At 49.7% G+C, this 21,100-nt stretch overlaps 1 protein-coding gene across 2 annotated transcripts in view; it reads left to right on the top strand.

Moving 5' to 3' along the window:
- Positions 1 to 1,838: 1,838 nt before the first annotated feature.
- KCNAB1 (potassium voltage-gated channel subfamily A member regulatory beta subunit 1) overlaps positions 1,839 to 21,100 on the top strand; it is a 72,545-nt gene continuing 53,283 nt past the window's right edge. Inside the window, exon 1 of one of the 2 annotated variants that reach the window (XM_037407636.1) lies at positions 1,839 to 2,158. In XM_037407636.1, the coding sequence (XP_037263533.1) occupies positions 2,112 to 2,158 (47 nt within the window). In that variant the 5' untranslated portion in view covers positions 1,839 to 2,111. Of the gene's footprint in view, positions 2,872 to 21,100 lie in introns of both variants that reach the window. The other variant, XM_037407633.1, reaches the window with a different exon arrangement.

The raw sequence follows: 21,100 nt of genomic DNA, 5'->3' as shown, positions 1-21,100 counted from the left end.
CGATACAGCCGTGGAACCGCGGTATCAATATTTAAAGGCGGCTGGGCAGCTTTGCTTTCAGGAAAACAATCTTTCTGCATTTTTCATAGGGTGAGCCGGGGTCACCTTACCTGCCAGAATATATAATCATCCAAGAGACAATATCAGATAGCGTTACCTACCTAAACGAGACATCATGGGAGCATCCACCCTCACAATAGCCTGCTGTGTGACCGACAATGCTCCTTTTAGAGAGGAACAAATTGTCGGCATCTGCTTTTAATGTAGTTTACTTTTAAGGTGACTGATACCTTTTAAGGTCTTTGGGAACAACAGGGTGTTTCTGTGGTTAGGGAAATGATAAACACGGAACGCTGAGTGAGCACCATGCACCTTCTATACAACTGTTTGAGGACTTTATTTTGCTTTTGTTAGCCAACTTCCAAGTGAAAGAACTTGAGGAATCTTATAAGGCTTGAACTTAGGTATCTGTAAAATAAGAATGTATTACTTCATCTGCTCTGGGTTGATTTAAAGGCCTCTGGAGTTGCTGGAAACCTTTTCCTTTTTGGGAAGTGTTATAAAGTTTAATGGCAAATGGGAAAAGACGTTAGAACAAGCACAGAACTGTAGTATTTGACAGCTCAAAGTTTGAGTCATTTTTCTAGAGTTTTGCAAAACTTCTGGTGAACATTTTAGTGCCATCTCTGCTAAACAGGCTGGATAACGTCAGTTCCTGTGGAAGGTGAATTTTATAGGACTTCTTCCAAAAGGGAATGGAATTGCTTTCTGAAAAAAAACCTAAAAAGGGATTTTTTTTTAAAAATTATTATTTTTTTTTTTAACTGTGGCACGTCCTGAGACACAGTGAGCAGGCAGAGCACCGTTGTGGTGAGCAGGACCATCCCCGCGCCGGGCTCCCCGGGGAGCAGGGCCAGCAGAGCTCCCCCAGGAGGTCTCTGGCTCTCAAAGGCTGGGGGGGTCCTGGCGGGGGCTGCCCGGGTGGCCAGAGGCTGGGGGGACGCAGGCCCAGGAGGGGTGGTGAGAGCTGGGCTGGTCCCGGCTGGCCAAGAGGTGACCCAGCAGCAGCCTGGAGGGGAGGGAGGAGGGTGGTGGATGCCACTCACCTGGGAAGGGGTAGGTGGGAACAGGGCAGGTCACAGCCTGGAGCCTGGGGGCTTTGCAGTGGACGTTGGGAAGAGGTTTTTCAGCAGAGGGTTGTGCAGCGTGGGAAGAGGCTGCCCGGGGGACTGGGGGATGCTCTAGCCATAGGGGTCTGCAAGGCTTGGGTGGGAAAACTCATTGAGAGCTGGTGGCAGACCTGCCGCGAGTGGGAGGTTGGGCTGGAGACCTCCAGGGCTCCCTTTTCCTTGATTCCATGAAGCTCTTCCTCCAGCCCCCGGTCCCTCTGCAGATGCCTGCAAGCTGCCGTTCCCTGTGAGACACGCGCATCCTCCACGCAGGGATGAGTGGGCAGTTACTCTTCTTTTGAATGCAATGGCTTTAAAATCCTGCTTGTCTTTAGAGGGTTTTTTTTCCTCTTCCATAGAATCATTTTGGTTAGAAGGGATGTTAAGTTCTTCAATCCAACTGTATGTCTCTTGTTGAAAATCAGCCAGCAGTCCGTACCTGTAGAGCAACATTACCACCAAGGGACTTCAAACAAACTGAAGTGTCCTGGATTTGGGAGGTTGAAGGGGGGTTTTTAACATGGGAAGGTGGAAGAGGCTGTCCTCGCATGGTAGTTCTAACAAAACATCCCTTTGCCTGCCTCTCTCTCTAAACAAGGATGTGCTTCTGCTGCTAAAGTGGCTGCTGTGATTAGTGCTGTAATCTCCATATCGGCTTTTACATTTCAAACCAGAGAGGGAAATTAATTCAGTTCTAGTATATCCGCTCCTTTCCTACCTTTTCCCAAAACACCATTTGCTCAGCAAACAAATGGATCAGGAAAAGCCATAACTTTGTTCTCATCTCAAGGGTGATTAGATCCCCCAATTTCCACAAATCCCTTGGAGGATGGAAGTTCCCGCCAGACGGGACAACCCGAGGAGCTGGAGCACCACGCATGGGAGGAGGAGGGATGGCGCGCCCAGCTCATCTCTTAAAGCAGCTGGTTGGTGAAGACACTGATGCTCCAAGGCCAAATCTGGCAGGCACCGCGCTGCAATTTGCTCGGGTGAGTCCACGTGGCTGCGGGTTTGCCATCCAAGTGACATGCATGATTTCACCTGTGCTGGCCGGAGCCCTCCGATGTTTACAGCTTCAGTGAGTCAGACCTTTTTATCTGCTACCATCCATCTAAACACCCTGTTTTGTATGAGTCCAGTCTAGGTGTGCTGCTTTGCACATGTTTACACGTTGTTTTTAAAGAACTGTCCTCCTTACCCGTTGCAAAGCGGAGCCTGCTGGCAAATGGGAAGCTGCTGCAGATGTTTCCATGAGAAGGTTGCAGCTCTTCTTTCTGGTTAAGCTCCGCAGACACATATCTAATTACAGCTTTGTGGCCGGCATGAGGCTATAGAGGGAGGAAAGCGCGTGCTGAAAATCAGTTTAAATGATTTGAGGGCAGGGACTTAGTGCTGGGGTGTGCTGTCTTCACGCCGAGGCAGAACGCAAAATGCTGGCGGCACGCACAGGGACTGTGGGGGGTAAAAATGCCGAGGAAACCCTGAAGCTGAGGAAGCAGTCGGTGCTTTCCCTGGGGAGCAGGGAGAGAACCCTGAAGAGCTCCTCGGAAAGCGGGAAGGAGGGCCGAGCCCGGGCTGGCCAGCCGCAGCAGCGTGCCCGGCGACTGGCTCTGCTGCGGGAGCTGGAGATGAACTGGTACCTGCGGGTCTGCGAGCTGTCCCACGAGTACACCATCGCCTACACCACCGGGATGCCCCACAGGTACGTGCCCCGCTGGCTCTTCAGGCAGCAGCAATTTGCACTCTGGGAAATGGTGGTGATAATCATAATGATAATAACAATAGAAAGATTTTTGCTTTGAGTCTGACTTTTCTGATTATTCGGGGTCTTTTTTTCCTGCACCACAGAGATGTGTGTTGCAGAGCTGAATATTCTGCAGACTTGCTCCTTAGTTTCTGTAACTTCTTTGGCACAAGCTACCCGTGGTTATTCAGCCTTATTTCTCACGAGCCGTTTTGTCCAAGTGACTGTGGTTTTGTTTGAGTTTGGTTGAAAAGTTGCTGGTGGTGTGCAGGGACTGTGTGTGTGACGGGGAATGGCAGGACTCTGTGTGTCCTGGCTGGGTGCCGCTGGCCCCGGGTCCCTGTCTTGCCCTTCCCTCCCCGGGCACGGGCCAGCTGGGGGTGAGCGGCTCAGGAGGGGAAACCTGCAGCTGCTGAATGTCTCCTGCCATCGGTCTTAAATGTCACAGCCTCCAGAATCTGAGCTTGCTTCTTTAAAAAAATATAAGGGGATCTTGGTATAAGTGGAAATTTAGACGTGCGACGCTCTAATCTCCTGTGCTGAGTAAGACCCTTAATGAAATAGGGACCTAAATTGGAGCTGCCTGGCACTGCTGCCCCCGAGCCACGGGACTGCGGCATCGCGCTGCTCAGGGCAGGTCTGGGGGACGTGGGTTTCATTTGCCTCAAGGGCCAGGGCTGCTGCCAAAGGGGGGTTTCAGGGTTTCGCCCAGCCCCACACAAACACATCAGTAGCAGTGGGGATTTCAGCTGAGAAGTCGGCTGAGAGCTTCCCTAATCCTGGACAGAACGGGGCTGCCTGCAGTGCCTGGTACAAACCGAGACCTTGCAGACAGGCTAGGATTAGAAATTAATAAAAAAGCCATTGGAATAAATATTGGGAACAGGATAACTGAAAGGAAAATGAGGTAAAACTGAGAGATGGGGCAAGTGGTTGTTAACCACAGAAATGCCTAACTGGTGCAATGAAGGGAATACAAGTGGGTATGTAGACCAAGACCGAGCAGTTTCTGGGGCACAGTGCTCACCAGCCACCACAGCCCATGGTCAGGACCTGTCGTCTTAAATGGCACTATAAAAGCAAAGTGCTGGGGAGTAACTTTTGGAAGAACTAAGTTTCTAATGATGCTGATCCATACAAGCCCCTAAAACTCCGAACCAGGGAAACTTATGTCTAAAAAATTCAGAAGAAGCTTGTGGAAATATTTCTTTGGCATTGATTCACCTTGCATTATAAATGAGCAGAGAGCTGGATCTGACGGGAGGTAAATCAAAAGGCAGCTGCACAGAGATCACAGCTACAGCCTTCCGTGTTACAGTGATGGGAGGAAAAAGTGCAGCTCCTACGAGGCCGGCACGGCCGAGCCACAGGGCACGTTTCCCCACCCGAGCGTACTTGTGCTGTGAAGAGCAGAGCCTGGAAGGACACCTGCACCCCACCACTGGTGGGGCAGCTGGCGCAGCGCCACGAGGACAGGATCCCCCATCTTTGGGCAGCAGCATGTCAGGATACCGTGGGGGACCCTCCGCCACCCCAGCCTGGGGCATCAGGGACACTGAGGTCCATTAGTGCCCTCGGGGCCCTGGTACAACAGTTGCAGAGAAAGAATAACCGGGTAGTCCAAATGTCCGTGCTGAACTCCTCTCCGTGACATTGAATTATAATCTTTTAAAATACGTTCTGCGTTTGGGATCAGTCTTTATCTGCTTTGAAAGATTTAAAGATTAGCTGAGTTCATGATACATCCATCACTTGATTATTTAACTTATTTTTCCGATGTATTTGGGATTGAAATGACAGTCAGAAAAAGAACTTTTAAAATAGAAGAGCCTCAGAAATCTGCCTCCGTGGTGTGTATTGGACATGGTTGTGAGTTGTTCGCTGTGGGCCAGGAAGGGTTGCTGTGGCCCTCCTGGATGTTGTCTTGACCAGAGGGTGCTGGATGCCCTCATGCACTGGCTTTGGTGAAGCGGTGAAACCTGTGCTGTTTCTCCCATCGCCCCTCAGGGATGAAGACCCTGAGAACTAGAACCTTTTTGTTTGCTGCTTAGCAGTGGTGAAATAACTGTTTGTTGGTTCAGTACATTTATTTTTAGGCATAGTGCTCAGACACGTGCCTCTGTCCTTGCCTGCTGCCCCACGCCGAGGGCCATGCCAGTTCTGTCCAGTGGGAGGTTTTGTCATGGCTGGTGGCATCTCAGGGGCTTTGCCTGCTGTTTGAGTACTGCATGTAGGGCTACAGCTTGATATATTGTCACTAGATACCCTCCTGCAACCTCTCCCCACCCATGCACAGGCTCCTGCGGGAGCGCAGAGTCTCCCGAAAGCTGGTGCTCCTTCCCTGCCCTGGCTCTGATGCCCATACTTCATTCCTTTCTCAAGTATTTCCCTTGTCTGTTTGGGTTTAGGTTATTTTTTTCTTCTTGGTGTTTGATGCTCCTTAACCTTTGTTGTGTTATTAATTGTCAAAGGCCCAGGAGGCTGCAGATACCGAGGAAGTTCACAGACCAGTTAACCTGAGCTGTGAGAGCTCACGGTGAAGTATGAGAGAACAAAACATTTTAATGACTTGCATAAGAGATGTTTGCAGCATTCATCTGTCCGGCCCAGGGCCTGAAATAAACTCTGTGAGAATATTTGGTTTATATCTATTGGTCTTGGATCACATCCCAAACAAATATTTCTTATTATCTAAATATAAGACCTGGGAAAGAGGGTCAGCGCTGTATTCCCACTGGCAGTCCCCATCCCTCGGAGTCCTTGACCATTATAGGTTTCAGCAGATGAACGAGATTGCTGACTTTGGCCAGAATCCATCCCGGGCTTCAATTGAAATGAGCCAGTTGCAATAACATCAGGAATGGCTGGGAGAAAAACGCTGCGCCGTGGTGCCGTGGTCCTCTTGGGCGGCACAGCCCAGCTCAGGCCGTGCCGTGCCGGAGGGGGTGCCGTGGCCCTGGGCTCCCCCCGTGGCAGACCGTGGGGGGAAGGTGCCGGGCACCGAGGGTCTCTCTCGGCAGCCCCGCGGGCAGACCATGCATCTGTACAAGCCGGCCTGCGCGGATATCCCGCCCCACAAGCCGAGCCTGCAGAAGCCGAGCGAGGGGCTCCTGAGAGGTAAAAGGCAAAGCGTGGTACCCAGGGCCTGCCCCCCGGCCGCGGGCTGGCCGGCGAAGCCCAGCCGTGGTGCCGAGCTGAAGCAGCTGGAGAAGTTCCTGCACCTGCACGGGCTGTCGCTGCAAGAGACCGTCCGCGCCGAGACGGGAATGAAGTACAGGTACTGCTGCATGCCCCTCGCTGAGCGCTCGGTGGCTGGCTGCTCGGCCACGAACCCCTGAAACCGTGAGCAACTTGACGGAGCAACCCATGGAGCCTTCGGGCAGGCTTGCAAAATCCAAAGACACTGTCTGCTTCTGCACCTTTCCTCCTCAGAGTTTTCGAAGCACCACAAGAATTAGCGTAGCTTTGAGCAAAGCTAAATGCACGTGGCCTATTCTCTTAAAACTTCATTCTTTTTCTTCTAACATTGGTCGTGTCCATCTACTGAACAGCCTCTTTTAAAGTTGGGTAAAAGTATTTACTCTTTCATATGTCTTAATAAAAACCACATTTATTTATGTGCATTAGAGGGGTAACTGCTGAACAGCAAACCAGAAAACACGAAGAACAGATGTTCTGACTGTAGCTGGTGCTTTGATGTAGCGTCTGTCCCCACTCTGCCATAAAACCCAAGCAAACAGACTGAAAGCCTGAGGACTGGGGTCTGGCAGTGAAATTACATGGCTTGTGTGTTAGAGCATGCAAGGGAGGGGGCCTCATCCATGCAGGGAGCTGGGACGGCCTGGCGAAAGAGGGTGCAGGCTGGGGCTGATGGGTGTGGAGGACATTGGTGTGCTTAGTCCATCACTTGTCATTTTGGTTTGTTTCAAAGAGACTCACTGTAAATGGATGACGTCCTATATGGAAACTAGACGTATTCTCTGTGCTTCTAATAAAAGAAAATTTTCTTCTAAATGTTTGCTTTCCTGAGGGAGCAGTGCTTTTGCCGTGGCCAGTCTGAGCTTAAAATTGACATAAAACATGACATTTACTATCCTTATGGAAAGAGCACAGTTGTGTCATAGCTTTAGCTGCTGGCCAGGGAAAATTGTTGTTGTTTGGAGGCTCTGTCCAGGGAGGACCGTGTCCAAGAAGTGCTTTGAAGCCAGCATCAGAAGAAACGGCAAAGGGCTTCGTACCTCTGCTCTGCCGGCACCAGTGGGGAATCCCCAGAGCAAGCTGGGGTTACGCAGCCTTGAAAGCCGATGTAAATAAGAAGAGAGCTGAGCCACAGTGTGTGAGTGATGGAGAGGGAAAATGTCCAAAGGCAATGGAACGGCATCCCAGGGATGCCATGCTCTGAGCGGAGCTATGGTGGAAGTAATCCCTGGCATCACTCCGGGTCAGCAGGAGCGATGCCTTCTCCCAATGAGATGCTGTGATTAACTGCGGGTTTCAGACCTGCAAGTTGGCCTCCCTTCTAATGAGCAATTACTTTCTCCCCTTCTGATGATCCTAACCCCACGTGTCAGTTGTGTTTGAAATCGTTGGTGTTAGCACATGTGTAAAAATTCCCATTTATTTTATTTCTCTCCTAATTCTGCACTTTCTATGGTGTTGGCTCACTCTGGACGTAGTTTAACGCTTGCTGTGCCCTAGCTGAGAAGCACAAGGCATGTCAGAGTGGCGCAGTGTTCCCGGAGGGCAGTCATGACCCGGTGCCTGAAGTTTCCTCAGCAGGAGCCTGTCCTGCCAGCAACCCTGGTGCACGGACACCCAGCTGCTGCAGAGTCAAACCCACATCAGTCAGAACTTGCAGCCGTGTTCTCCTCTGGAACCATGGAAACATGCCCAGCCTGGAGGGGAAACCCGCAGGGAGGCTGGGGAGAAAACTTCTGCAGGGATGGATACCCCAACCCACTGGAGGCTGAGTTTTAAATCACAGAAAAACATGATTAATGAGAGATTCTGGGACTGTCTTGTCCAGAGTCGCTGGTGCTGGCTCTGAGGCTTTCCCCAGTGGTTGGCCCTCGGCTTGTAAAATGGAGTGTCTTCATTCATCGGAGCCTGCAGCCATGGTGAAATAAAGCATGTGCTTTATGTCTATAGAAGCTGATGGATTTGAGCTTATGCTTAATTTTAAGTACATGCGTTTTTCATAGCTGACAGAAACAGCTATGCAGTTTTGTGTTTCACATGTATTCAGGAGAGAGAAGTTGTCGGCAGGAGAGGGGGCTGTGCAGGGGCTGTGCTGCAGGGCAGGGGCGATGTCCCAGCAGTCATCACTTGCCACTTTCTGTAGGTTTTCTGCCTTTCTAGCTTTAGAGGTGCAGGGGCTTTTCTAGTTTTACTGTGAGCTTGAACATCTTCTTTCCCAGCGTGACTTGTTTTACCTTCCAGACATTCCTTCAGGTATCCATAGGACTAGTCTAAAGACAGCACAATAAACACCCCCACCCACCTCCTTTTTTAAGAGTTATTTAATTATGTGTGGAAAGTAACGAATTGTTAACAGGAAACACTTACTAAATACACATAAGCTGGTTTATAGGACGATTAGTTCTTTTTCCTTTCATTGCTTTAGCAAATACAGCTTAGTTCAGCCTATCATTGAATAACGGAAGGTGCAGCAGTGCACGAGTTTAGTTTGTTTCTGGCGACGATAGTACTGCTCACAGACAACATGCCATTTGCACAGTCAGTTTGGTGTCGTATTATCCAACGGGGTGTTTGTTGCACGCTTCCTTCCGTACACACTGCTGGGGTCTGGGCTCCTAAAGGCCAGGCTGCGCGGGCTAGGTCTGTCCTCGCCACTGGGAAGCTGTGACTCTGAATCTTCTCGCTATTCTGTGGATGCGTGGTTGAAATAGCATCTCTGCACTTGGGCAGCTGCAGTTTGAGGGCCTGGAGGTGAAATGTTATATGTATATGTCTGCAAAAGCACCTAGGCAACTTCTGCAAAACATGCTGCTGGCCATTGTTATAGGTGGAAAGTATTTACGGAGGTCATGGACTCCCAAGGTGCTGCTGGATTAACCCACGCAGCAGCCTTCGGAGCTGGGGGTACAGTTTTCTATTTGTATTTTATATTCGGTTGAGGTTTTGTTCAGGGAAGGCGAATTCTTCCTGCAGCACACAAGCCCCTGGCAAACTCGCTTGGTTTGCAGCGAGCCCCCTGGCTGTCCTGCAGCAGCTCCTGCACCCTGAGAAAGTGCTGGGCTGCTCTGCCCGGTTTATGTTGCTTTTGCTGGTTAAACTAAGTAAAACATTGAAATTTAGGACTGTCATGCTGAAGACCTTGTATGAAGACTGGGCAGCAGGTAGCCCTTTGCAGGACATTTCCTTTCTCTTTTCCGTTTGCGATGGGACCGTCGCAGAGCTAGCGCTCGGCTGGCGCCGTGAGTTGGGCATGGTGACTGCAGGGAGGAGAGGGCACCTGTGAATCGTCAGAGGAAAACGGGTGGTAAAACTCACCCTCACTCGATTTTATTTTTTTTCCTTTACCCTGAATCACTTGCAGTCTCATTTGATGCATGAGGAGGAGGAAGAGGAGGCAGCTCATGCTGGTGCACAGCAGGAGGAGGCGCTGGTGATAAAAATACTACCACGACCAGATAGCCGATCTCTTTTTAATTCTGAAAAATGAAAACACTTACTGTAGCTAAATACAGCAAGAGGAAATAGCAGAGAGCTCTAGGGAGAAACTGGTGGCAGAAGGGCTGTGATTTGTGTGTCTAATTTGGTGTGTGTCTAATTTGGTGTGTGTCTTGCTTTGGTACAAGTCTGTGTCAGGAAAAGCAATAAGGGAGTGAAATATGTCGCCTGCAGCGCCAGAATGGACGTAGTTTTTCAGCCGCATCGTTACTTTCTAAGTATTACTAGAGATCAAACATGCTGAATTTACTAGAAAGGCTCTCCAGTTTGGTAACCTTGCCAAGACATTTAAGACACTTGCGTAAGAGGATCAAACCCTGAGATAGCAAAAGGCTTTTGGTGAGTACCAGGGTTTTGTGGTGATGGCTGATGGCACTGACCAGCACGGGCAAAAGGAGAAAATACTTCTGCAGAAGAACTATTACTGAAATGTGCCGCCATCCCTGACTTACCTAGATGAAAAGGCAAATGCTGTTTTAGAAAACATAACATGCATAACAGTGAAATACTGGTGGTTTTATAGATTTCTGGGAGCTGACGTTTCAAATCCTGCACTCGGTGCTGGCCACCCCATTTTGAATGGGCACGGTAAGCCGGGCTATGGAAAGCAGAGGGCTCTGAGTGGTGGGGTTGTCCTTGCACCAGGTGATTAAACAGGCTTTTTAGCTTAGGAAATAGATGACTGACAGCGATTACAGCAGATGTGTTTAAAATCAGGAACAGCCTGTAGCAAGTAACTCGCTGTCTCCTGTAACACAGGAACCAGGGGGAATGCAAATGAAATTTCTGGACAACAGGTCTGAACCACAGGAAATGCTTTTCCTGTGTCTTGTAATGAAATTGGGGAACTCACTGGCATGGGATTTTTTTGATGCTGGAAGCATGAGCATGTTTGAAATGTTATTAGGTATCAGGCAAGGCTATCAAAGGCTATTAAATACAAAGGGGGGATTTAACCTCTAGAACAGCAAATTTTTAAATGGTGGAGAGCCAAGATGATATACTGGGGAAGGCATTTACTGCATTTTTTTTCAATTCCTTTATAATCTTTCCTCAGTACCCGCTCCTGAGAGTTCTACGGGCTGTGTGGCTGGGCCATGGGGAAGCTTTGCTCTGTGTCAGTATGTCTGTGCTGAACTGTGCAACAGGAGAGGAGTCAGCGTGCAGCGGGTGAGCAGGCAGATCTTCAGCCCTTACCCCTTCTTCTGGGGTCGTGGTTATACCCCGCCAGGGCTGCCCCAGAAGAGGGGAATTTGGGAACGATCACTTTGCCATAGTTGCTTTTCCAGGCTCCCTTGGTCAGTCTTGTTTCATGCATCAAAGCTTTAAAATACCTAATCTTTAGATGGCAGAATATATGAGAGCACTTGATGTGGTTCTATAATCCTGTAATCCTGCCCTAATCCTCTCGGTTCAGAGCAAAGTTGCATTATATTTATTGGGATATAGCTTACAGCATTAATGTTTTCCCTATTTCCTGGGCAGATTGATCTATCAAGCTGCATCCAGCTGTGCCCTTCTTTTAATAGCCAGCATAACTTTTCATAAGTGGGGGTGTTTTTTAGTCTGTTCAAACTATACAGCCTGCTATTTAGTGCAGTGGTGAAGAAGGATATTCCCGTGTCTATCCTTTTTCCAAACGACTTCCATTTCCACTTGCTTCTTGCTTTTCGTGTTATTTTTGTAGGATTCTTGCCCATGCTGTGCATTGCTGGGGGCGGATGGGATGGAAACAGGGGATGTGTGTGGGTTGCGGTGTGAACAGAGTGCCCGCATGTGTGTACAGCATTTGTGGCATGGTGTTTCCTCCTTGATGTAAAATAATCCCATTCTCCTCCTCCAGCAGAGCGGTACCTGCCGCCTGTGCACAGCACAAGCCCCATCTCCCTGGCCGGGTTTCAGCAGGAGCCCTTCAGCCGCGGGCGGTGCTGGCTCCGGGTCCTGCTGCTTGCTGCCCCGCTGCCATCGCCAGCCACACGTGTGTGCGTGCCTGCCCGCACATGTACGCACACGCATGCGCACACACATGCACACACGCTCCCTTTGGCAGAGTAAAGTCCTCCACAGAGCTCAGGCTGAGCCTGCTGGTACTCCCAGGATTACTCACGCCTTTCTGTAGGAAGCTCCCCATTGCGCAGGCGCTTGGCGCAAAGTTTGTCCTCACAGTTCCCCAGCGCAGCAGCAAGTCCCAGCTAACCCTTAGCTGTGTGCAGAGCAGCAGCTCCGGACGGTGCAGAGCAGGAATTTGCACCCTTGCTACTGCTTCTCACACACCTTCTGCTCCTGTCAAAGTCCAGCCTGGAAGCCTGCACTGCCAGATGCTGAATACATCACCAGTGCCATGGGCAGGTGCTGCCTGCTGAGCCTGCTCTCGGCTCCCCGCAGCGGCACCAGTGGTGCTGAGCATATGCAGCATCTCTCCCGGGGGCTGACTTGAAAGTTCAGGATATTTATGGGTATATTTATATGCAGGTTTGAAGTCTGCAGTATGTGCGTGGCCTGGGATGAAACCCAGTCCATGCAGTCTTGGTTAAAGCAGGTTTTATCTGGGTGTTTTTGGGCTGACTTTGGGATCTGCTGAGGCTGGGACGTCACCGTGCGTTGCGTTGGCACAAACTGCTGAACGGTGGCTCGAGGCAGGGTTGAGTTCAGGAAAATGCCAGCTAAACCTCCTCTAGCAGCTGCCAGGTTGCTAGTTTGTTTCAAAGCTCCGTCCTTTAGGAAGCAATCATAAAAGCAGGCTCTGGGGCAGGCTGTGAGGAGGTTAGCTTGGGTCCGGGCTGACGGCAGGTCTGTGTTGCCAGCCACGGTGGGTGCTTCGGCAACCCTGGCTTTGCTTTGGCTGTGGTTCAGGTGGACTGAAAATGGGCTTCAATCTTCAACACAAATCCGATATTGATGCAATAGCAATGTTTTGCTTAATTGAAGTAAATAACTAAGCCTGATGGCAGCTGCTCTTCCAGCATCTTTCTTCTTCCCTGCAGCTACCCCTGCTGCCCCACACCCGCCCCTCCCGCTGCAGATCTCCCGGTGCAGACAGAAAATGCCCCTTTTCGGCCCCAGCAGAGCAGGTCTGTGGCCCAGCCTGTGCTTAGAGAATTCCCTTGATTTTCTCTCTTGGTTATTAATCCTAGTTTGTACACTAATGATTATTAATAGTGAGTTTTTGTTGCGTCCAGCATTTGCAGGGCTTGCAAGCATGGGGTAATGTAAAGAGGAAACTTTCCTGGATGCGATGCTTTGTTCAGTCCAGTAGATTCCAAAGGCAAAACATTTAGGATAAAAAGTGCCCTTCTAAGACCTGGGGATATTAGGAAGAACTTGGCAGAATCCAAGGGGAGGTATCTGAGAGAAGGCAAAGCTGCAACATGATTCCAATCAAGGTTAATTTTAAGAGAGACCTGTCAGGTGCAGGCACCCCTCCTCATCGGACTGCACACCAGCTTCTCCCCCTTCCTCAGAACAACTCCAGCACCAGGAAATAGGTCAGGGAAGTGGATGGACATTTAGGTTACGGCTGATGCCGGCGCTGAAGGAGGGGGTGCCAGCTCCCAGGGTGTCTATGGCTGCTTCCCAGGACCGACTGCAGTAAGTAACATGGGAATAACGCACCTAACGCAGGGCAGAGCTGGAGCATGTGCCTGCAGCACTGCTGGGCTGGGGGAGCTCCTGGGGGTTCTGCCCTTGGCACTTCTAGATATATTTCCTAGTGCTGTCTGCTTCAAAATACTAGGTGTAACTGCAGTGTTTCAGGATGCCCCTTTGCTCAGTGGATCTCCTCTAGGCAGGCTGTCATGCTGGTGTAAGGAGGAACGGGTGCCGTGTGCTTGGGGCGTGCCAGCATCACCCCAGCACGTGCGGCAAGCGACGGAGCTCAGCTCAGCGTGATCCTCTGCAGCAGCCTTTGAATCAGAAGTTGCTTTTATTACAGTTTAAGCAAGCCAAAATGAACAACTAGAATTTATTTTTATTGTCTTGTGTTTTTCCCCATAGTGAGGTGACCACCTTTCCATTTCTCCATCTCCTGGTCAGGCAGTGGCCCTGCGGACGCGCAGGTGGGACAGCCGGCAGCCGGGCTCCCCCCGGTGCCGCTCGGTGCTGCTGCCTTGAAAGGTAGCTTTTGCGATGGCTAAACTGCCTGTTGGAGACGTGCTACTGCCTGATAAGCCTTCCCCCCCCCCCCTCCCCCCCCGTGTTTTCAGTGTGCATTTTCAGAGTTGCTTGGCTTCATCCCCATGCCGGAAAGACTCTAGACAGCAGCACAGCATTTCCATCATTTCAGCAGCACGGTTGCTGTTTTGTCCTGGGGTGTTTGTGAACACGGGTGTCCTTAGTGTGTCCAGATAGGCATGACAAGGCTGCTGGGGGGAGCTGCTTACCCCGCCTGAGGCTGCACGGCCTGAGCAGCTCCCCCCACCAGCCCTCCATTCATTGCCCATCCCAGCTGGGGTGATGAAATGCACATTCACTGCAGAAAAAGACACCCTGTAGATTGCAAAAGTAATTATTCTTTTCCCCCCAAGGACCTAATAAGTGGTTATGCATTTGGCAATAAGTAACGATCCTCTTGCAAATCCTTTTGTTAATTGAATGGGCGCCATTCCAGTATGAAAGTGGTGGTTTGATGCCATTTGGGATGTGCTGGGAGATCAGGGACTACTTGCCTGGCCAGCACTGGTCCTGGGAAGGACAGCAAATCCTTGGCTTGGAAGTGCTTGGCGGTGCTTGGAGGTCACCTGAAGACTTGCTGGCGCCTTGCATTTAATTTACTAAACTGACATTATGCTGCTTGGAGGTACATCGTGCTCCTGCCTTGGGTGCAAAAAAATCCACAAAGTTAAGAAGCCTTTGCAGCGGGCTCTGGAAGTGAAAAGAACAATATTTTCCTGGTTAGTCCCAAGGGAGTGGAGGGGAAAATTAGAAAGCTAAAGAGTTGCCACAGTCCCTGGTTTTTGCTGGGCAGCACAGTGCTCTGCCTGCACCCCTGGGCAAACAGAACGGTCTCAAAGCCTGCTGTCGCAAGACCTCCCGCTGGGAGAAGTCACCTTGTTCAGGTAAAAACCAGGTTCCAAAAGTCCTGAAATAATTTATTTTTTATTTTTTTTTAACTAGCAATGTAGGTTAGTAACTAAGTGGTGGAGTAAGTGCTGACACAACGGGTTTTGCTGAATTGCTTTCCCCAAAGAGGAGCCTGGCAGTGTGAAAAGGCAATGATAAAATTAATTGGGCTGAAGTTCATTTCTTAGTAATATGCTGCATTTCAGCAAATGATATTGTTCTGGGTGATGTGATAATTCTCCTCAGTGACTAATTCCAGCAGATGCCTCTCATCAGTTTGGGAGCACTGGTCAATGTGAAGAGTTTTCATTCCAATGCAGGGAGTGAGGTTTTGTGCCAGTTTTGCTGGATGTAGCTGATGGGATTCTTATCCTGTGCCACTCACTTTAGTAATTAGAAATGTTGTTGCAGCTGAAAGACAGAGTCTCAAGAGAAGAATTAAAATTCCTTTTTAAAAAAATACTGTCTGGGGAAGGTGAAATTTTAATAGTGCTTATCATTCAGTATTGGCTTATATAAGATAATCACTGATGGGTGCTTGGGGACACGGTTTAGCGGTGGGCTTGGCAGTGCTGGGTTAACTGTTGGACTCGATGGTCTTAGTGGTCTTTTCCAACCTGAACGGTTCTTTGATTCTGCAGAGACACTCAGCTCTCATTTAGTTTGCTCACAAAAGAGTGCAGGTCCCCATGCTGGCCGGAGAAGGGTACAGCTCTAGTGAAAGCCGGGGGCTCCAGGGCAAGCGGGCCGTTTGCTGGAGGGGTATGCACTGGGAGAAAGGTTTGCAACCAATGGAATCTGCTGTAACTCGTCTTTATTCTGACCCTCTGCCAGCTCATCTCAAAGAATCAGAAGTTATTGCACAATAATTAGTCATCCATCTGCCACAGCACATCCCAGAAAAGGGCGGAATGGAAGTATGTATTATTCAGCATCCAAGACCTTAGCAACATATTTCTTCATATAAGTTAATTTAGAGTTTTAAGCTGTTACAAGTAATGCTTGGGTGATATTTGACGTGTATGGATAGTGGAGTAATATATATAATTGTCTGAAATCTACTAGTCAACAAGCACAGCCAAGTTGGAAGAATGTAGCTTGGGCTGAGCTTTGCTTGGAATACACTTCTCGATCAGGTTATGCAAAGCACCTGGGGAAAAAAAAAATAATCTGCCTTTTCTGTATGCCCAGGCTAGAAAATGAATATGGCAAAATGGAAAGCCGCTTGTTTGCCACGAGCTGCCAGCCTTGGTGCATTTCTCTAACTCTTCACCCTCCTTTATTTTATATTTTTACCATAGAAAAACTGGCCATAGTTGAAAACATTCTTTGGTTATTTAACCCTTTCTGCAGGGAGGCTGGTGCGTGGGCGGCAGCCGTGGCTCTGCTGAGGGCAGGTGGCAGCACCCAGGGCGCTTCCATCAGTGCCCCTGGTTCAGGCTCTGCCAGGGAGAGGATGTGCGCGGCCCAGTGCTGCTTCCCTCAAAAAACCCTGAAATACCACAGAAGGGAGAAAATTGTTGAGCAACCTGCAGCCCTGTGCCGTCTGGTGTCCCTGAGCCTGGCACGGCGGCCCTGAATGCCTGAGGATACTGCCAGGCTCCCCAGGACGCTGCTGCTGCCGGGGATGGATTGCTCCATGTCAGGGGCTCCAGCCTTTGCCTTCAGGGGAATATAACCCCAAGAAAACCTCTTGTACTGTGCAGTGGACCTTCGTGCAGCTCTAAAGTGTTTTAATCATATTTAATCAGGCTCAGTCTATTGCAACACATTAATATAATGGTCATTTCTGGAGTCCCTCTTGTAAGCCACTGGCTTTCAGTAATCTGAGAAATGAAATAGATAACAGGGAAAAATTAAATTACCTGGTGTGGAGTGTGGGGTAGTGTGCTAGGCAATATGCTGGTGGATGCTCTCTATCCTCAGGGATAAGTGACTGATTAATGGAGCTGGGCACCCGGTAAGTTACATCCTCTTTGTAAGACATGGAAAGCTCTAGGTCTCAGTTTTGGTATTGATTCTTTCAAGTTATATTAAATGATGATTCATTTAATATTACATAGAGCTGGCTAACTCTTGCAAAGCTCTTTGGTAGCAGGCGGTGCCCGGGGGCTGTACCAGGGGTGCTGTTGGCTCTCGGCAGATGCTCCCAGTGCGGGGCTGGCAGGCAGGTGCCTTGGACACCCACTTGGGAATGGCAGTTAGGTGGGAGTGTGTTCACGAGTTCCTCGCGATCGGATCTCTGCACAGTTTGTTCATGAACTCCTCATCAACAGACCTCTATATGATGTACATACTGCAAGAAATAAACAAATAGGGCTCTGAAACTGTGTGGGTTTTAGAAGTTGTTTGGAAAAGGCAGATTTTCTCCTTCAGTCCTTTTATTTAAAACCCCCACTTCTGCAGGGTGACGGTGCAGCCATGGCGAGGCCATAGCCGAGGGTCCCTGCTCTGGGGGCTCAGACACCTGGCAGTGCTGCCCGTGGGGAAGCCATCTCGCACACCTGTACCCTGCTGGCGTCTGGCTCAATTCTAATTAGAATTAAGCAAAGCAAGTGTATTTCCTGCACCAGTTTTGGTTTGGTTATTGTTTTAGCGCATCCTGAAGGATCTGTAAGGTGACCATGAGGACCATCCCTGCAGAAGAGCAGGGCAGCATTTACAGTTTTGCAGCGTGCCTCCACGGGGCTGGATGCTGCTGCCTTATTTCTACCTTGGCCTGGCATGTGTTAGCAGAGCCAGCAGCCTGGCCTCTTCTGCCCGCTCTGCCCCGTGCTGTTACGCTCCCGGTTTCGGTCCCTCCTGGGTGGACGAAGCCCCTGGAGCCCAGCCAGCAGGCATGGGGACGAAGCTGGTACCAGTTCTGGTACCAGAGGCAGCCTGGCTGAAAACTTGCCAGAATGATGTGTGTTAACTAAAAAACATTTAATGAGAATATTGATCAGTCTTCCTCAAGTGCAATTGCAAATGCAAATTAAGTTTTTCATGTGAAACCAGTGAAAATATGACAACTGTTTGCTAGATAAGCGCAGTGCTTTTGTTTTTGCAGATCATTTCCTTGCCAAGCTTCCAGCATTGTTATCAAAAAGAAACATTCCTCGTGGGTTTAGATGCACCCAAAAGAGCTACAAATGATCTGAAAAGTCTTTTCCAACCTAAATAATTCTATGATTCTACAAAATAGCTGCGGGGTTCATCGCTGCTGCTTCAGAGAGGACCACTCCTCAGCTGAGCTTGTGAGCATCCTGCTGCAGCAGGGCCTTGGCTCTTAATTGAAATTAATGCCACGGGAGCCCTGTTGGGAGATGCATCTGAACGTCAGCTCATTCCTGGGCTCTTCTCCCCGTGCTCCTGGGTGGCAGTGCTTGTTATCTTGCCAGTGTCCGTATCAGCCCAATTTACAGAGATGTAACAGAACTGCTGCAATCATAAGTAATTAGCCCAGCAGGAAACCTGTTTTCCAGCAGCTATTGAGATGAAGTGGAATGGCCGAGGGATGCGCACAGGCTCTGTTTATAATCAGAGCTTTTATGGCCCAATGAAACTTTTATTGGGACGTAACACAGAATTTCCCTGAGTGCATCCTGCTGTGCTGGGGAAGAATCATCGTGTGGAAGTCCAAAAATCAAGGATTTCTGACAGTATATTATGATAATCCTTGTGAAGGCCAGTCTTGGAGACTATTGCCTAAAACATCTGCACTGGCTTTTGGGAAGGTAGCTGTGGAGGGACCGTGGTGACTGTAGTGAGGTCTGGTCTGTTAGAATAAAGAAGGGCATGTTTGGGGTGGAAAAGCTCCAAGGGCAGAACTCTGCATTTCCCAGGCCCTGTTTCTGGTGTGGGATGCTGCCGGCTGCATTTTCAGTGCTTCCATGCAGCTTTCTGAAGTTTGGCTGATCTGCTTATATTGCATGCAAAGTCCTGCTGAGCACCTGTCAAAATGTCCAATGCGGTTAAAATTCTATCACACACACTGAAATCATACTTTTAATGTGCCTTCAGCCTGGAAGTGGTGATTTTTCCATCCTGCTGCATCTGACCTGTCGCCGGTGCTGCTCTGGCCACAGCTGCAGGGAGCTGAGGGAAAGCTGCTGGGGTAGGGGCAGCAGCGGCAGGGGGATACAGCGGCTGGTACTTAAGGGCTGTGCTGTGTTTGACGCCCAGGAGCCAGGTTGGGTGCTGGCTTTGCTGGTGTGTAGAATGCTGGTGGGGTCTCCTTTGCAGCCACCCGTCTGAGGTCCCGTAAGGCAGCACAGGGAGCTGCTGTCAGCCTGGCCTGGGAGAGGCTGTGTCTGCACCACCAGGAGAATGGTTCAGGCTTTGCATTTAATATTGCATGCAATTATGTAGCGGTGCTGCAATGCTGATCATTTGCACTGCCATGGCGAGCAGTGATAACTGTAAACTTCAGCTCATGGGCAGCATTGCGGCAGCATCGGGAACAAAGGCAGTTTGAGCTGCGTGGCCGTCCAAGAGCTCGGCGTGCCTGCCCACAGCACCTGGGGAAGCTGCCACGGGGCTGGTGGGGATGTCAAAATGTGCCAGCCCAAGGGGTGCCCTGGGAGAGGGGGGGGTCGGACAGCCAGGACCCTGCAGTGGGAAGAGCACACAGTGCTTTGTGCTGTGGAACAAATCATAGAATAGAGCTCTCCTCCCTGTCCCAGCCTGCAGCCAAGCACTGCCGAGCGCCTTCCACTGTGCGTAAACCTCCAAGTGCGATAAGGTGAAAATGTCCCCCGGTTACGTTGTGATTCACTGAGAACATCCTGGGGTCGCCGCCGGCCTCACAGCCTCGTCGTGTCCTTGCAGATGTGCCAGTCCCGCTGCTCGACAAAGCAAAGATGGGTTATTGGGATTGCAGAGGAGGGGGTAGCTGCAGAGGTCCATGCAGTGGTGAGGGGTGGTGCAGGCAGTGCAGCGGGGCAGCCTCCCCGGGCTCCCACCCGCTCGGGCACGGAGCCACCAAGCCTCCTCCCAGGGAGATAACTGGGATGGATTTGTTTTATCAGCTTTTTGGATTTATTTTATCAGCACTCAAAATTTAAAAGGCAATTTTGTAAGAAATTAAGGTTAAGATTGAGTAATACTCAGATTATTTATGTGAAAGATGAGATTTTTATATAGATCAATGGAAATTTCCAGTATACTTTTTTTGGGGGTAAAACCATGAACTTTGCAGCTGGTGATGGAAAAAAAGCATTTTCTTTGATAAAAAGCGCTGAAAGCTTTGACCTGCTAAAGCATGAACAGTGCAGGGATGGAGGCAGAGAAGATCTGCTCTACCTTTTACCCCGTGCTCAGCAGCTGACGTGGTCTCATTGCCTGTGCGGTGTGTGTTGTTTAATTAATGTATATGGCTATTGCAAGTACAGCCTGCTGCTGGGGTCTGAGCACAAGAAAGGCATGAAATTAAGACCTGTCATCTTAAAAGATTGACAGAGCCTGCTAGAATTTATGTGCGGCATATTGGTGTTACTGAAAATACACGTTTAGCTGGCAATCATCTTAAATATAATGAAATGAGTAAGATGCTAATTGGTATTTGTCCAGTGGAATGCTCTGCTTTGGTAGAATGGCAGGGCAGAGCAATTAGTGTAAATAGCCTATGACTGCAGCCATCAAGAAGCAAAGTCTCAAGCCAGACTTGGCATAACGTTTCAAAGTTGCTTTGCTGTAAGGTGAATTCTTTTAAAAAAAAAAAAAAAAAAAAAAAGAGGAAAGCAGTGCATTCAGCTTGCGCCATGCTGGGGGGACGGGTCTGCATCAGCTTGAAATGTCTCATCCAACCCACACCCACGGGCCTCATTTTGTTTTTACTTTTTGGGCTGCAGAAGCATCTTTTTCCGGCTGGTTGCAGCAAGAGCCGTGCTGCTGCCCAGTGCAGGGAGCGGGGAGCACCAGCAAGGGCTTGTCCACCACCTGCACCACTGCATGGCCCCACAGCCCCTCGCTGCCTCCGCAGCGGGTCTCAGTGAAGTATTTTTTCCTTTTTGGAGGTTTCCACTCTGCTCACCACAGTGATGCGCATCATCCCACCCCTGCAAGGTCCTGGGCAAAGAAACAGACTGTTCAGGGCATGGAAACATGTATTTGTGTAGGAGCCATAGAACATCTCCTGGCTTCTGCGCTTGCCTTGAGCATCCTGCTTGCTGTAGTTCTGTGTTTGGCTCTTGCCTTTATTTTGAACCCTGGGACGGATGCAGCAGCTCCTGGGATGGGGGCTACAGGGATCACAAGAAAAACAAAGCCAGCATGGTCCTGAGCATCTGTGTTAAAACAGATTTGCTTGATGAAGCGTTTTTGGCCAATTATTTAATGAGTGATTGTCATCTTCCTCGGGGGGGGGAAATGCATACGTATGTCTCGGCAAATAGCTGTGTCTGTAGCAGTTTGGTGGCACTGAAGCGGCACGGAGAGCCTGGCCAGAGGCTCGTGG

The sequence above is a fragment of the Falco rusticolus genome, chromosome 13 (assembly GCF_015220075.1).
Source record: "Falco rusticolus isolate bFalRus1 chromosome 13, bFalRus1.pri, whole genome shotgun sequence".
In the NCBI taxonomy this organism is placed as follows: Eukaryota; Metazoa; Chordata; class Aves; order Falconiformes; family Falconidae; genus Falco; species Falco rusticolus.
Note: the sequence above shows the minus strand (reverse complement) of the source record. Positions and strands in the feature narration are given on the sequence as shown.